The sequence below is a fragment of the Lacerta agilis genome, chromosome 2 (assembly GCF_009819535.1).
Source record: "Lacerta agilis isolate rLacAgi1 chromosome 2, rLacAgi1.pri, whole genome shotgun sequence".
Classification (NCBI taxonomy): Eukaryota; Metazoa; Chordata; class Lepidosauria; order Squamata; family Lacertidae; genus Lacerta; species Lacerta agilis.
The window spans coordinates 77,798,955-77,817,004 of NC_046313.1; the positions used below are offsets into that span (position 1 = coordinate 77,798,955).

At 40.7% G+C, this 18,050-nt stretch overlaps 1 protein-coding gene across 1 annotated transcript; it reads right to left on the minus strand.

The window, feature by feature from the left end:
- Positions 1 to 1,038: 1,038 nt before the first annotated feature.
- On the minus strand, positions 1,039 to 17,766 carry LOC117042940 (parapinopsin-like). The gene is made up of 4 exons (XM_033142567.1): positions 17,439 to 17,766; positions 6,197 to 6,525; positions 3,803 to 4,045; positions 1,039 to 1,235 (listed from the first exon to the last, which is right to left on the minus strand). The coding sequence occupies exons 1-4, from the start codon at positions 17,764 to 17,766 to the stop codon at positions 1,098 to 1,100; spliced, it is 1,038 nt and encodes a 345-aa protein (XP_032998458.1). The 3' UTR covers positions 1,039 to 1,097.
- Positions 17,767 to 18,050: the final 284 nt, after the last annotated feature.

Consider the following 18,050-nt stretch of genomic DNA (forward strand, 5'->3'; position numbering starts at 1 on the left):
TTGAGTTGTGGTTAGCTCTTTCCCTGAAACCAGACTTCCTCTTGAAAAGAGGAAGTCTGTGGTCGGCCGTTTACTGGCATTCTGCTGATTTGCTAAGTTTATCTAAGAAGCTGCAATGTAAGGATTTTAGCTGGCAAAGTTGAAGCAAAGTTCAAGCAAAGTTGAATCTCTAAAATGGAGTGGGGGCATCTCCGAAATGGGGTTCAGGGGCTCGTATCTTGGTGCCTCAGTAGAGTGCTGTTGTGCTCAAGTCTACTTTGAAGGCTTCCCATAGGCAACTGGTTGACTTCTGTGAGAACAGGATGCAGGCCTAGATGGGTCAATGGCTTAACTGAGCAGGCTCATCTTAAGTTCTTATCTCTCCAGTATACAGGGACTGGAGGACAGAAGATACGACTGCTGATAAATTGATATTTATAGGGCCTTTTGAAATCAATGCAGTAGACACTGCATTCTATTCCCAGCTAGTGAGTTAGTGGGATGCGGCCATCTGTATAGTTTTGCTTTCCCTCTCATTGTTTTCCACAAGACTTAAAACAACTTTATTCTTTTGAACTTCAATTAATTGTTTCTCTCACGCCCTATGGGCTTTTACTGTTTGCATTTGATTTGATTCCTAATTTGCATTTGATTTATGCTTGCATTTCATTTGTGTTTGTTTTCGATTGTTGCTTTTTAACATTTAACTGCTGTTGAGTCTTAATGCTGTTTTTGCATATATATTTTTTTTTAACTGCTGGATGCTACCTTGGGTGCCTTAAAGCGTACCAGTAAATGAGATATTAATATATTCATAGATACTTGTAGGAGCAACACTATCAAACACAGTGATTATTTGCAGGATGTTTTATACACCATAAAACCACCTTTCACAAAAAGACTGTAATCACACCAAAATTCAAAGGCCAAGAAAGAGTTGTCAGGCCTTCAGATTTTGCATTAGACAATTAATTGGAAAAAAAAGAGGATAACAAAAGCTGCAATGCTAAAAACACATGTAGAGGTAAGCCTCACTAAACCCAGTGCGACTTGCTTCTGAGGAAACATGCAGAGCGCTCTACTGTAAGTCAATAAAAATACATATATTGAATTGTGTACTACTGTGGAGAAACTTTGCCACATCTTGAAGAGGAAGCAGGGGCAACAGTAGAAACTTCTAGATCAGTTTCATCCGCTTGATCGGAAGCACATGGATTTTTTCCACACAGGAGACACCTAATAAGACAATCGCGGAACTGGAAAGGAAAAGTACAAATTTACTTTTGGCTCATGCCACATTTGATTATACATCATTCATATACATACATACATACATACATACATACATATGTGTTTGTGTGTTTGTATTGCTGTGAGACACGTAAAGATTGTATCCAACATTGCAGCTCTACGGGTAGAAGGGGCTGTCATGTGCATAATTAAATTTCTTCTTCTTTCCCTGTTCCTTTCCCCTTGCATCCTCAAATATCAGCTCTGGAGGGAGGGGGAAACCCTCTGAAACAGTTTTTGAGGAGGTGGGGTGGGGTGGGGGGAACAAGAGGGAATGAAACCCCACTGGCACAACATTGGATAAAGCTCAGTATGTTTGGTATGTTACAACCCGTCACATACAATTAGAGTTGCCACTGTGAAACCCCGGCCCTGCTCCTATGCCTTAAACAGCAGTCTGAGGCATGGAGGGTCAGCGCCCAGTGCAGCAGAAACAGTCGTGCTGCCCAAAATCTGCCTCTGAGATAAGGACAGGGGGCACTGAGACAAAAAGGATGAAGGAAAGGTTCAGAAGAGGGAATTGATTTATGGGGGCGGGGAGAGAAAACCACAAGTTTTCAAAACAAACCAGAACAAAAGGTAAAATTGATTTGGGATTTAGCACATAGTTTTTGCATGCCAGCAGTTTAGAAAACAGATTCTTCCTGCATATTAACAGCTAGAATAGGGTATTCTCCATCTTTCTCTAAAGTAGGTTTTTTTTCCACCTGTGGCTTAATGAGGGTCCATTAAATGGTAGCAAAAAAGACAGTCCTCCCCCATTGTCATAAAACAAATTGTATGCAAAATTTTGTGCCTATATTTATATGCATTTTTCTAGGGAGGGGGTTCCATAGTTTCCATCAGATTCTCAAAGGGGTTAATGATCCCCAAAATGACCACTGCTCTAAAGACAACATATTATTATGTACGCTGTGACATATATTTCTAAGCAGTAAGTGTTTATCTTCTTTAAGTATGTATGTCAAAAGACCCATTTACTATTAAAATCATAGCTGTCAACCCTCCCTTTTATGCCTTCCCTTCTGGGGAGGCTGTCAAACTTCCCCCTATAGGTAATTTCCCGCAAAAAAGGAAAAGGTTGACAGCTATGATTAAAATGATATTTAAGTCTAAATCCAGCACAGAGTTAGGCATGCTTAAGACCATTGTATTCAATGGGGTCAGTGCTTCCTAGCTCTGTTGAGTTTTAATAATAATAATAATAATAATAATAATAATAATAATAATAATAATTTATTTGTACCCCCGCCCATCTGGCTGAGCTTCCCCAGCCACTCTGGGAGGCTCCCAAACGAATGTTAAAACAATACAGCGTTAGATATTTGTTATTATTTGTTATTAAGTTGTTATTAATATCGGCCCATTAAGCAGTTCATACTATTTTTATGCACTGATGAAAGTTTCAAAGGCATTTTTATGCTATAATACAGGCATAGGCAACCTCGGCCCTCCAGATGTTTTGGGACCAAAACTCCTGTGATCCCTAGCTAACAGGACCAGTGGTCAGGGATGATGGGAATTGTAGTCCCAAAACATCTGGAGGGCCGAGGTTGCCTATGCCTGCTGTAATAGATTAGGATCTTATTTTGTGTGAGTGGGCAAAAAATCTTGAATGTTAATATAATTGTTACTGAAACAAATGCATGAAGAAAACAGAAAACACATCCTTGATAAATCATTATAATAACACTACAACTTTAATTCATTTAGCCACAAGGTGGCAGCATAGAAAACAATTCTGCACATACAGCAGGAGGCTTTAAGGCAATCCTTTGACAAACCCACCAGAATATTATGCTATATTCTTTGTGCACAAGAATGTTTTGTATTGCTCAATTTACTTCCTGACTAGTGAACAGACAGCAACATGTGTTTGATCTGTTGTGCAACCTAAAAAGCAGGTCAAGCACATACAAAATTCTTGGTTAGAGAACATTTCCCTTTTTGCAATGTGTACGATCCCTGTGAGCCTGCTATGAAAGCTGGCATGCCTGAATAGATATATAAAAGCAATGTAAGCAATTTTATTTACTTGGGAAAGTCCAGACATGCAGATAGATGATGTGTGGCATACAGTGGTACCTCAGGTTACATACGCTTCAGTTTACATACACTTCAGGTTACAAACTCCGCTAACCCAGAAATAACACTTCAGGTTAAGAAATTTGCTTCAAGATAAGAAAAGAAATCGTGCTCTGGTGGCGCAGCGGCAGCGGCAGGTCCCATTAGCTAAAGTGGTGCTTCAGGTTAAGAACAGTTTCAGGTTAAGAACGGGCCTCCAGAACGAATTAAGTTCTTAACCCGAGGTACCACTGTAGTATACTCTACATATCATGCGGGGCGGAGGTTAAGATCAGGGCAGTGGATTTTGTTTTGCAGTGTAGTTCAGAAGAGAAAGCAGAGGGATTTGGATGTAAAATTCACAGGGTGGTGGTTTTTTTTAAAAAAATACTCCCAATGGATGTTGAGTCTATATAATATTTATACTTTGATTTTCATGCTCCACAAATCATATGGAGTTTAAACTCACCTGCTTGTTCATAAAAATGTAGATGATTGGATTATAGAACGTGCTGCTTTTTGCCAGGTACATAGGAATGGTGGCTATAATAGGATTAATGTAGATTTGAGGATTACCCACAACCACCAGGGCAAAAGTTGCGTAAGGAAGCCAGCAGATCAAGAATGCCATCACCATGACTATCACCATCCGTGACACTTGAGCTTCCGCTTTAGTTGTTGAGCCTCGTTGAGCTACTCCAACTTTAGCAACCTAGTTAAAAATAGCACATTCAATACCTATCAAAAATAGGACATACATCAGTGTAATTACATTTCATTGTACAGTACATAAAAGAATAGAATGACAGTTCATGTGGAAGTGCTTAAGAATGTTTTATTCTGCATGTCAGCAGGAAGTTCAGGTCAGCCTTTACAGAGCAAGTTTATTTTGGGAAAGAGAGAACAGGAGGCTTTTGTAATAATCTGCTAATTTGCAAATATCCAGTCTTTACAGGTCTTGAGGGATGCAGAAGCAAGCGTATGGATACTGGCAATCTGACATGTAAAGGTGACAATAGCATCCATGGTCTGAACTGATATGATGTCTTAGAACAGGAATAGTTAATGTAGTCCCCTCCAGCCATTATAGACTACAACTCCCATTATTCCTGACCGTTGGCCAAGCTGGCAGGGACTGATAGGAGCTGAAGTCCATCAGCATCTAGAGGGTAGCACATTGGGTACCCTTGATTCAATTTGTCTGCTTCCAAATGTTCGCAACTGCGTAGTCTTAAGAGTTCATCTAAAAGACATTTAGCTGCAAAAGCTGGGAACAGGAGGAGCTGTGAGTACAAGGTTGGGAGGCCAAAGATTGGAAAGCGCAGTGAAAATAAGTTCCAGGAGGTAGGGAAGAAAAATGAGAAATCCAGAGTGACCAAAGTTCTCCCTTAAACGTAGCTTATGATGGAAAAAGGCATACCAGGGGAAATGCAATTTGCCAAGATACAGGAATGCTACAATGTCTGCACCTGAAAGCTCTAATGTGGCAGCAAGGAAAGCAGTAAAGGCATGGACCAAACTCCATTACGACACGGAAACTGGCCATGTGATGGACAGATAAATTCCTTGTAGGCCTGTTTTTGTTTTTTTCATCTGAGCAGACTTTATGTTATACACAGAAGTTTTGTTTGATAAATGTGAGGGGAAATATCTGTTTTGGAGTTCAGTTAAGAGAGTGAATATAAAACAAATTGTAAACACTTTTCAAAGCCAGGAATGTGAGAAGCTGCCTTATACCAAGTCAGACCATTGTTCCATCTAGCTGAGTAGTGCCAACACGGACTGGCAGTGACTCTCCAGGGTTTCGGGCAGGAACCTTTCCCCATCCTACCTGAAGCCACAGAAGACTGAACCTACGACCTTTTGAAAATTTGAACTAGCACTGAAAATACCTTCCAAATACAATGCAGTCCTTTGTCCCATAGTCAGTTCCCCTGCTAACCTGTGGTGTGGGTTTCTGTTCAGCAAATCTGTGCTTGGTTCAGTAGCAGATTGGCAGCCAGAGCAAATCCCACAAACAAGGTGTCATACGTTACCACTGGTTTGGCAACCCAACAAGCAACCCAATTACCACATTATGCACTAGCTGCAAGGGTAGCTCCACACAGAGCACATTGCAGTAATACACATTTGAAGAAGAAGAAGAAGAAGAAGAGGAGGAGGAGGAGGAGGAGTTTGGATTTGATATCCCGCTTTATCACTACCCGAAGGAGTCTCAAAGCGGCTAACATTCTCCTTTCCCTTCCTCCCCCACAACAAACACTCTGTGAGGTGAGTGGGGCTGAGAGACTTCAGAGAAGTGTGACTAGCCCAAGGTCACCCAGCAGCTGCATGTGGAGGAGCGGAGACACGAACCCAGTTCACCAGATTACGAGTCTACCACCCTTAACCACTACACCACACATGGATGGACATTAGAGTTGGATCTAGGAGCACCTAACACCATCTTATATTGCACACATTAATGTGTGTGTGCATGCAGCCCTTATGAGTGGCAAAAGCCCCGATTCTATATGTGAATCTGAATCACAGATAAATTTTTAATGAAATTATGCTTGGTATGGAAAATATGTAAGATATGAGCACCCATGCTTAGTGAAGCCTAAGCACACCAGTTTAACATTTGCCCAAATTCAGATTCATGTGCTCAGATTCCTTGAATGATGACGGTATGCAACATAAATTAGCTGATGTTGACCCAGTTAAAAAAAATGTATCTCAAGCCTTTGGGCCAGATTGTCTTTTGAATGAGTCAGTACATTTTAAATGAGCTCATCCTCTATTCTGGAATTTTTAAAAATAGTGCTAAAACACTTTTAAGGTCAGTAAATTAAGCAAAACATAATACGAAATGCAGCAGTACCTGGCGCAGAGTCCATAGTAGATATCCATAGGAAACCAAGATGGCAGCGAATGGAATTGTGAAGCAGAATAGAAAGTAGCAGACAATATAGGAAACATTAATAGGGTCACTGTTGTACCAATCTGGAGCACAGGAGGTCATGACGCCTTCCATCTGGTATCCTCCCCAACCAAAAAGAGGGGGAGTGTTCCAAACAAGAGACCAGACCCAGGACGCAGCAACTCCAATCATGGCTTTCCTGGTGGTAAAAGTAAGTGTTCCCATAGGCTTGCCGATCACAATCGCACGGTCTATAGCTATCACTGCTATGGTGCATAAAGCCACAATGCCTGCAATTGCAGTAAAAACATGTTATTCATTCCTTTTAATATTAAGAATATTACACAAACTGTATCACAACTGGGTGAGTGGCTGGGGAAATCCAGCCAGATGGGCGGGGTACAAATAAATATTATTATTATTGTTATTATTATTATTACTTTTGAATTTATGAAGAGCCTAGATGCATTAAAATCCTTACCTTTCTAGGGTGCCAGCATGAGGAATTTGCAACATTCTACCGTAGCTTTGAATTACATCCTTCACAAGAAATCTTCCTTCCTTTGACAACATTACTTTCAATTAGGATCTCCTGGATCAGGGATGCGGAAGCTGTGTGGCCCTCCAAGTGCTGTTGTACCACAGCTCCAATCATCCCCTGACCATTGGCCATTGACTTGTGCTGGTGGGAGTTTGGGGTCAAGCAACATTTGGAAGGTCACAGGTTCCACACTCCAATACCATCACCTGATTCTTCTACTTCTTATTTATTAAATTTGTTAGTTGCTTTATCTTGCCCAAGGAAACCCAAAGCAATTTGCAAGCAAGCAAACAAAAGCCACATAGGTATATTAAAACCAGGGAGGAAATGCATTGAAAACACCTCCCCACCTCTCTCACTTCTAAAAGGACATGGAAAAGGGACAAAGTCCTGGTTATACAGGGATGTTTTGGGCTGCCATCTAAAGATGTATAATAATGGCACCAGGCAAGCCCCCCTGGGGAGAGCATTCCACACAAAGCATTCCACACCCATTCCACATTCCTCTTGTGGAGTGGGCACATGAAGAAGGGCCTCAGATGATGATTGTAGGGTCCGGGTTGGTCCTTGATGTATTGCGGTCCTGAGCTATTTAAGGCTTTATCAGTCTAAACCAGCACTTTGAATTGGGCTCAGAAACTAGTTGGCAGATAGTGCAATCGAGCCAGGATTGGTGTTACAACCTGGCCAGGGGCGTAGCAAGGTAAATTGGTACCCGGGGGGGGGGGGTTGTCACCCCCCCCCCAGGCATGGGAAGGTCAGGTGGTACCCGGTGCGGAAAATTTCGTGTCAACCCCCCCATTGATCCCCCGCGCAAAAATTGTTTTAAGTTATTTCATATTTTCTTACAAAGGAATAATAACAAGTAATAATAATAATAATAATAATAATAACTTTTATTTATTTATATCCCACCCTCCCCAGCCAAGTCGGGCTCAGGGTGGCTACATCAGATACATAACATTGGTATAAAAGCAAACAATAATTAAATTACCTCCTAAAAACCTCTCAAAATCAAATTAAAGTCTAATTAGATGGCTTTCCACAGGGTTAGGGTTGGGAACAGTAAGTGTTCTCTGAACTGAAATTTCAGCCTTCATGACATAGGAAAACAGCCAAGTGAACAGCTATTTTGGTGGAGGAGGGTCAAGATATTAATCGATATGCATGAAATTTCATATATAGCTATATAATCCCTAGTATAGTAAGATAAGACCTTCGGAGCAGGCATTTTAAAAAAAATAAAAAAATAATAATAAATAAAATTCAAAAATTTTTTTTTTCCAAAAAAAAATGTTCCCTGATAATTTGTCACACCCTCCATTATGGAATATGGGGCGGCCCGTCCCCCTCGCCCTCCTTGCTACGCCCCTGAACCTGGCCACTGAATTCTGCCCTCTTTAAAGGCAGCCCCATGTTGGAGTAATCTAATTTAGGGGTTACCAGAACTCAGAAACAGACCAAGTGCTAATATATGCAACATTCAGGAAATTCAACTTGGTTACATTTAAGGTTGCCCCACTCCCAAAGTTAAGTGGATTAGTTAAAAGAAAGATCCAGGGAAGTTAGATTTCTTCAGCAAGCTTGGTGGTTATTCAAAAACAATTAATATAGACACTTAGATAAAATGTATATCACAAATTAAGAAAGGTCCCAATAATTCCAATAAGATACAAGTATGCTTAACAAGCAGAGTCCAGAAAGCTATAAAAGGCAAAAAGGGCATCTGTAAAAGAGAAAGTTTTGCCAAAATGAGATGAACTAAAAGTAGTACAAACTCTGGCAAAACAAATATAAATTAGCAGTACGGCCAAAAAATTTTTTTCAAAGAGCATACTGGTGGTAAACAATTATAGCAGTTTTAAAAAAATTATAGAAATTTAAAATATGACATTCTAGAACTATCTGTTAAAAGCCATTGGGTCTGGTCATTTGTCAGATAACAAATTAACACTGAACAAGTCAAATTCTGTGTTAAGGATTATTAGGAAAGGAGTTGAAAATAAAATCACCAATGTTGTATTGCTATATAAAAATGTATGGTACCACCCCATTGGAATACTGCATACAGCGCTGACACTCTACCAGAAGGAGGAAGTTCTAGAGCTAGAAAAGGAGCAGAAAACTCTCAACGCTGCAAGGTTAAAGCATTTGAAGCTCTTTTAGTGTAGAGAAGAGGTAATAATAATAATAATAATAATAATAATAATAATAATAATTTATTATTTGTACCCCACCCATCTGGCTGGGTCCCCCCAGCCACTCTGGGCGGCCTCCAACAGATATTAAAATACAAACCTAGGTAGGCTAAGTTTGAACGTGAAGGAAGTTTATAAAATTCTGCATAGTGAGGAAAAAGTTTTATCCCTCACCCATAAGAATAGAACTTGGGATCACCTGCTTTAATAGCTTGTCACTTCATTCAGAAAAAGAACAACATTATTATTATTATTATTATTATTATTATTATTATTATTATTATTATTATAACACACAACATCTGGACAGAATATTGGAAGAGAGCCACTGGTTAGATCACTGTGCATAGGGCTTTGCCTTTGTACAGTTTGATGTCATACCACAAGGTGGGGGGGGTGAGATACAGGTCACCTAATATCATTTTCATTTTAGAAAACCAGCTCCACATCTGTCAAACTTGGCCTGCATGGAGTGGAAGAGATAAGGATCTGGCCTGCTGTATGGATCCAGTTCCCGACCCCTGCTTTTAAAGCAGACTCATATATAATATCAACTTCATTCACTAAATGATTGCGTGCATGCCCCCTCCTCCCCCGACTTTTCCATCTTGAGCAGAAAGGTCTAAGGGGCCTTCTAAGCTAATTCAGGAAGCATGCCTGCCCAGAGTCCCTAGCTACAAGGAACCTTCACATTGGGATATGGTGGTCACTTCTAGACAACCTGTTTATTGAGCATCAATTTGCAGGTGGAGCCAGAGCCATTCCCTGGTGTAAGACAGAAGACAGGGAAGTGGGGCCTGATTGAGGGCAGACCGAGGTTTTTGGGACAGTGATCCATTCACCCTGAAGAATGAGCCTCCACTGCTGAAATAACACAGCAAGTTGTGGTTGAACAAAATATGGTACTCCTCCTCCTAGAGGAAGACATAGGAGAGTACACATTTTCCTCACACTGTTAAAGATGGCTCATCTATGGGCCAGTAAATGCCAGTTCCTGGGGTAGGGAGTGGAGAAACATCAGAGCAGAGCTGTTGCCTTCATGTTCTGCTATTGACCTTCCTGGGAAAATCTGGCTAGCCAGAGTGAAACAGGCTACATGCACCTTAAGATTATTCCTATCAAGATGCCGGCTTTGAGAAAACTATCCTCAGAGATTTGTAATTGTGCTGCATTCAGTGTTTTTATTTGCCCGCTTTTATTTTATTGATAAATAATGGCTTCACTCCTTAGTCAGATATAAAGCTTTGTATTCCAGGCAAATAACTGCAGCTAGTAAAGTGTAATTTCTTATTGACAATTCATCTCAGTTCAACTGTCATCTCTTAATGCACCAGGAAGAAAAGTGTTGAAAACAGTGCAATTTTCATTCACCAGTAAGTGCTATAAAAATTAGAGTTCTCTAAGGACAGCCCATATGAAGTTGAGCTCCTAGGCTGAACAATGGGATGCAAGGAAAAGAACTGATGAGATTATAAAATGTCTTGTTAAGCCATCCCATGAATACTGAGCCACGTTTTAATTACTGCATCATAAAAATAGACAGTGTGGAAAGCTTAGAAATGGCAATGAAGATTGATTTTTTTAAAGAAAGGATGCCGGGTGCATGATAAAAAGGAAATGTGCATTGTGGGGATAGATGAGAAGTAAAGTAGTTTTGTTGTAATGTACATAAAATGCTGTATGGTTTTAAAAGTGAGCTGGGTCCCTCTAAATAGGCAGTTTGCAGGCATCCTATATGCCTGCTTTATACTGAAACCCCGTTCACTCGTTCTCTCCCCACTCCCACCCCTTAAATATCATTGCAGCAGGGGGGGAGAAGGAATGACCCTATTAGTCTCGCCCCCCCTGGTTTTCTGCAGCCTCCTTCATCCCAGTGTTTGGGACTGGATGTCTGCAGCAGGGGTCTGCTGTACTCAGATTGGCTCCCCATGCAAAACGTGGAAGAGCAGGGCTCTACATCCTGAATGGAGCCTACTTGGATAGAGCAGGCTCCCTGATGGAAATCTACAGCCCCAACATGGAGACTATAACTTTGTTTCTCTGTGCAGCTACCCTGCGTGGCACCCTGCAAGAACTACAGTTTAGGGCAGCTTCCTTTCAATGAAATATTCTCAAGCCTTTAGACTGGTTTCATCTACCCAAACCAGCCATTGGGCATTTTCTGTTTAAGCTGGTTGTTTGCCTGAGCAACAATGGATTTCCTAGCTATGAGGCATTTGGAAGAATTCTTTGGTTTGGGCTCCTGGCTTGGGCTCCCTGCTCTGACTCCTTTGCACAATCCTGGCTCCCTATTCCTGTGCTCTGACAGCTGCTTACAGCTCAGCCTGACAGTGTCGGAATTTGGGAGAATGTAAGCCATGTAAAGTGGCATAACCTAAACACAGATTTACTACTGCATTGTAAAGTAGGCCACTGTGACTGGCCCTAAGTCACCCAATGACCTCTTCCACTCCAAGCTCAATGTTACACAACACTACACGGGTATAAACTGGGCACAAAGACAGATGGTATAGTCAAGAATAATACACTTCACTTTGCCTATGCCATATAGGGCTTTCTGTCAAACCAACACCTAGAAATAAACTCAAAGTATATGATGAAAAGCACTCTGAATTTCAATTGTTGTCAAGAACAGCCCTACATAGAATGTGTTGTATAGAAATCCAATGTGGTGTAGTGGTTAGAGTGTTGGACTAGAACCTGGGAGACCAAGGTTTATACCCCCACTCAGCCATGAAGCTCTCTGGTTGACCTTGGACCAGTCACTGCCTCTCAGTCTAATCTACCTGTTGTGAGGATTTATTAGGGAGGCGGGAAACCATGTACTGTATGTCACCCTGACCTCCTTGGGAGAAAAGGTGGGATATACATAAATGCAATAAATGAAATTGGGGGGGGGGGAGTTGTCTAGGATCAACATTGCAAATGATGCCCACTAGGTTCAGTTGCACATTTCTATTTGCAGAGACAACCTTGTATTATTCATCTTTATTTAATGTGGTGGAGGGGGGTGATATTAGAAAGCTTCACAGGGATCAATATACCCCTAATGTAAATGACAGCTTAGTACAAGAGGGGAAAGGACAACATGTCTGATTATAATATCATCTGAGGACAGTATATAAGGGTTTTGTGGAACATTATATACCGGTAAATAAATAGTTTTGCTTCTAAGGTTCTCTCCTCCTCTCTCATTCTGTATGTGTGCATAATAGTGAAGTGAGGGTTGCTTAGTTTGCATTCTCGGGCAAAAGAGAAACTTGGTATGTATCACCCAAAGCATTTTGGGTACACCAAGAGCTATTAACAAATGTAGCAGCATTACTGAACTATATGGGATGAAAATATTCTTGATGTTATAATATTACGTATGCTATTTATGGTGGACAGCTGAAGCTTCAATATGCTGCTTAGCTTTTAAAAATAGCAATACAAAAGGGCCTGGGAACAGGATGGGACCTCATTGGTGGCTTGGGAAGGCAGTTGAAGTGGCTTGGATTTTACGTGGGCAATCTTGTGAAGCCCCTAACTTTATTCTTGAATGGTGCCCCATTCTTCCATTCCACTAGAGTTGCTTCCTGTTCCATTTCTCCTGGCTTGCCCCTTATTTTTTCCTCTAGTTTTGTCCTTGTTTTTAAAAGTGTTCCTCCCCCTTCATTTCAAAGTAGTTTCTGAACAATTGGAAGGGGAAATGTTTTATTTAATTGATTTTTAATGAATAAGTAAATCTGGTTGTATGGCTTGGTGGGAAAGAGCAAATTGATAGATTTCTGCTCTCTCTCTCTCTTTGTGTGTAGAGGAAATGAATTTCCTTCACTGGCTTTCTTGAATAGTAGCTATATTGGTTTTACATGTGTTAAGGTAAAAAGGTAAAGGGACCCCTGACCATTAGGTCCAGTCATGTCCGACTCTGGGGTTGCGGCGCTCATCTCGCTCTATAGGCCAAGGGAGCCGGCGTTTGTCCACAGACAGCTTCCGGGTCATGTGGCCAGCATGACAAAGCCGCTTTCTGGCGAACCAGAGCAGCGCACGGAAACGCCGTTTACCTTCCCGCCGGAGCGGTCCCTATTTATCTACTTGCACTTTGATGTGCTTTCGAACTGCTAGGTGGGCAGGAGCTGGGACCGAACAACAGGAGCTCACCCCGTCACAGGGATTCGAACCGCCGAACTTCTGATCGGCAAGCCCTAGTCTCTGTGGTTTAACCCACAGCGCCACCTGAGTCCCTTTTACATGTGTTACATGTGCTTTAACTTAAAAAAACAACCAAACCATGCCACCAGAAAACTCGGAGGAGCTTACACCTGAAAAGACCTGCATAGGATTGGGAATTCTGATATGAGAGAGCCATGGTGAAAACGGGAGAATGGTGGTCTTTATAGGTTAATCCAGGACACGTTTGTCTCTGGGTGTGCTCATCAAAGATCCTGGCTCCACCTACCAGGGGAATGTGGCCCTTAACAGAAAAAGGTTGCCAGCCTTTGCACTTTGTAACCCAGGCAGATGGGTGGCATATAAATAAATAAATTATTATTATTATTATTAGCCATCATTTGAGTGCCTGTGCTGGTACACAGTGCATCCATGAAAGAAGGTTAAGAAAGAACAGGGAGTTAGATTCCTTGGTGTGCCCTCATTCTGAAGCCCTAGTGCTTGGGAATCATGCCCCTGTTTTCAGAGGGAGTTTACAAGGCTAACTTCATTTCATAATCTTCACTGAAGAAATAGGCTCCTTAGAAATGCTTTGTTAGAACAACTCCCTCCCCATGTTTGGGTCACTGCACTTCCATCCAAGAGAGTGACACCTCATGCTTTCACATGTCAGGACTCAGGAGCTTTTTAAAAAAAGACATTTTGAGCATCACTATAAAAACCCATTTCTTTTCTGAAACACACTGAAGCTGCTATTTTTGATTTGCTTGCCTGGAGCCAAATTTCTGTCACAACTGTTCTCAAGAAATGCTTCTCTATTGTGAAAAAACTCTTTTATATGTTGACAAACGCTTGTTTTTTTTGTTTTTTAGAGCAATAGCCCTTGGTATTGCAACAACTAACAGTATATGTGCTTTCTAGGTTGGCAATTATTTCAGCTGAGTTCTTTGGCAAAGGGCATAGAATTTTTGATAGTGTCGTAGATGGCATTTCATCTCAGGAAAATGTTTCAGAAGGAATGCAGCATTTTAAAAACATGCCAGTATCTTGATTAGTAAAGATTAGTAAAGATTTAACATAAAAATGTGAACATGTATGCCTCAACATGTATGTTTCCTGAACATATTCTGTTGTCTTGTCAATTAAAACGTAAGTTAGATTATGAATGTTTCATTGCTTTGTTTTGCCACTGTTAAGAGCATGTAGTATGAGCCAGGAAGTCCCCGGATCAAATCTTAGCAATGGACTCAATCAGGGGTCTCTATTACTCAGCAAAAACCCCATCCCATGAAATATGAGGATAATAACAGAGGTGTACCAAGATCAGGAGGTACCCAATGAGGATTTTATTTTTTTTGTCGTCACCTCCCCCCCCCCCACACACATTGACGGCTCGGGGTAGGCTTGGGAGTTGCGGGCAGCCGGGCGGTGCGCCTGGGGGTGACATTCGGCGCGTCACCTGCCCACAACTCCCAAGCCTCCCCCGAGCTGTCAAAATGAAGGCAAAGTGGCACAGCTCCCCCCTTCCCCCGACTCGGGGTAGGCTTTGGAGTCACAGGCGGGCAGCACGCCGAATGTCACCCCCTCAGTGCAGTGATGACACCCGGGGGGGTAAGTCCCCCACCCCTCCCTTCCTATGCCTCTGGATAATAATATGTGACATGATTTACAGGGTTGTTTTAATTTTTAAAAATAAAACTTTATGAGTGTTTATTCCTTAACTAATTCATCATATATCGTCTTACCTTCAGCACATTTAAAATGTACTGAAAGACAGTATGCGAAGGGCTTTGAGCTTTTAGGGAAAACGCTGCATAATTTCTAAGTGTTATTTTTTAAAAGATGGAGGGAAGACAGGGCTTGATTAAAGGGGAAGGGAGAATTAGAGAACGTGGATGTGCTGGACTTGGAGGGACACGATAATATGTTTGGTTGGCATGCATACCTTTGGTATGACAAGGCTAAAATCCACAGAACTTTTAAGTCTCATATTGTGAGAAAATCCCTATATCAGGTTTGGACTAGATATAAAGACTTGTTTGAGAGAAAGACTCCTAGATGGATCTCTCCAGTGGAGGCCAAGGCATATAAGAGACCGAATATGTCTGCAAACTGGTTAAGATATATGGACATATTGCAGCAGGAAGGGGACTCCTTTAAGCTAAAAAGCTATGATCAAGTAAAAAGTCAGGTCCCCGACTGGCTGCACTACTATCAGGTTTATGAAACATTTAAAATGGACAAAAAAATTGGTTTTCAAGTAGAAAAATCAAAACTGGAGACAGAACTGATAGAATCGAACTTCAAAAACCTTTCCAAAATGTATAATCTTTTGCTAGAGTGGCATACAAAAGATGAACTGGTTAAATCGTCAATGATAGATTGGGCAAAAGACCTTGGACATAATATTATGATGGATGACTGGGAGAGATTGTGGCAAAAAGGTATCAAATTTACTGCTTGTCATGGTTTAAGAGAGAATATAATGAAAATGGTTTATAGATGGTACTTGACACCAGTTAAGATTGCTAAGATGAATACCAAAATGTCAGATGTATGTTGGAAGTGTAAACATGCGAAGGGTACCTTTTTTCATATGTGGTGGTTGTGCCCAGTGGTTAGTGCCTTCTGGGACAAGATTTATAATGAGCTTAAGAAGGTAATGAAAGTTACCTTTTGTAAGAAACCAGAGGCATTTCTCCTGAGCATAACCAATGAAGAGATACCCAGTCAGGATAGAGTGTTTTTTATGTATGCCACAACAGCAGCTAGAATTTTATTGGCAAGAACATGGAAAGGTGAAGAGATACCAACGGTGGAGGAATGGCAGATGAAGATGATGGAATATATGGAACTCGCTGAACTGACCGTCAGAATCCGAGACCAGAGGGAGGGGAAGGCGTCGCAGGAGTGGAAAAAATTCAAAGACTATTTGGTTAAATCAGTTAAACTGAATATTTGAGCAGAATTAAACAGAACATCGGCTTTGGTAGATATGTGTTAGATATGAATGGTAAGGGGAATTGTTGTTATGTGAAAGATGTATATGTCAAAATATGTTAAGATAGGTTGTTAAGATAAGATACATAGTGATTGAGATATTTGACTAAGTGAAAGTTAAGTATATTAAAATTTGGGTAAAAGTGAATTGAATAATATATAAAGCTACCTTGAAGAAGTATATGTTTTCTGAAGACAGTGGAGGGAACGGGGGAAGTCCCCAAACAGAGAAGTTAGAAACAAGAAATATCCAAAGGAAGATATTGGTTAAGGTTTGTATATGTCATTTTTATGTTTTTATTGTTGTTATTGTTTTCAATGTTGATTATGTTTAATGTTTATTGCTGATTATGTTCAATGTTTATTGTGTTTTTTATTGTTGTTTATGCTATGTGCTGTTGTTATATTTTGTTCTCTTTTTTCTATTGGAAAATAATAAAATCTTATAAAAAAAAAAAAATAAAGGGGAAGGGAGGACAGAGGAGGAAACAAACCTACAGGCAAAGCAATCCTGAAGCAGAGGTGGCTTCAAGAGGTGCACTTTCCATCACACCCACAGCCCTACAGCTGCTGCTGTAAAAGAGGAGTAAAAGAGAAGGAACAACAATCCTCCCCTTTTCTGCAGCGTTAGCTCTAGGTTGTTAATACTCCAAGACTATTCCATAATACCATGGTTTGTAAAATAATTGCCATACACATGGCACATAAAGACAAAAGTTATTTCTATTTGACAGGTGGTGCACACAGAGAAGCAATGGAGGCACTCATTTCCTAGACTTAAATACCAACTGATTGAATGGCAAACAGAGGCAGTATTTTGGGGCACAGGTTCAGGGCACCCCCACAGGAGAATCAGCAGGAGGGCTCCCAATTGCAGCACGTTTTGAAGTGAAATTAGTGAAAGACTATTTAAAATTACCTAACTGCATTACTGATAACAAAGTCAGAGACGAAGGTCTAATTTGCTCCACCCCCACCCACCCCCCGATTTTGCACCTATGCAAAGCTAAGAGAGATGTAATTTTACTTTTAAGCAATAACTCTACCTGCTAAAAAGATCGTGATTTTAAAAAATGCATGATATTAAAACACACGCATATTAAAACTGTAAGCATATTTGCTGCAATATGGAGAAAAATAAATAAGAGACCAGCGTTGTTGAAATGCTGGCACAGCTAGGAGTCCTAAAGAAATCTGTTTCTCTTCCTACCATACAAATAAAATTTAGTTGCTTGTGCTAACTTTAAACATTTTAGCGTATGGCTCCTTTCTAACTTATGATACAACAAATCAGTTTTAGACAAGTACTCACCAAAAAATGCCATAGAAAAACCTTCGGTGACACAGCCAACTCTACCCAGGTTGTAATACCCAACAGCATTTGTTTCTACGTTCAGAGTTCCTCCCAACAAGGCTGCTCCAAGATCTGCTATGGCTAAATTGACCAGGGAATAGTTAATTGGCTGACGAAGCTGTCTGTACTTAATAGTTACAGCAATAACGGTTGTATTCAGAATTACTGATAAAGTGCAAGATATTGCCATGATAATTGCAATTATAGTGTAACCAATACGAGGCATCAAGACCACTCTTCCTGTGCTGACATTCGCTGACAAGGGATTGGTGTCCAGTGAATCCATTTGTTGTTAGGACACCAAGCTGAAATAAAATACTATTTGAGCTTTTTTTGCGTTGTGCTACCTGTCAGTCTCCAGTCATTCTGTTCTCTAGATCACTATGAAACCCCTTCTCGTTTGATGTTTCAAGAAATACAAGGCATGGTATTCCATGGATTACACAACATTTAAAGCAAATCCTTAGATCCGGATTTCTTTGATCATAATTCTCCCCTCATCATTCATTTTCTAATTAATCTAGCACTACACTCATCATAATTACTGCTGCAGAGAAATATGTATTGCAC

Bases quoted from the DNA above. Each gene is read 5' to 3' on its own strand.
- LOC117042940 (XM_033142567.1), bottom strand. From the start codon at position 17,766: ATGGATTCACTGGACACCAATCCCTTGTCAGCGAATGTCAGCACAGGA. The intron at 6,526-17,438 runs GTGAGTACTTGT...CTGCAATTGCAG, and splicing joins TTTTTCTATGGCATTTTTTG to GCATTGTGGCTTTATGCACC. The intron at 4,046-6,196 runs GTACTGCTGCAT...ATTTTTAACTAG, and splicing joins TACTATGGACTCTGCGCCAG to GTTGCTAAAGTTGGAGTAGC.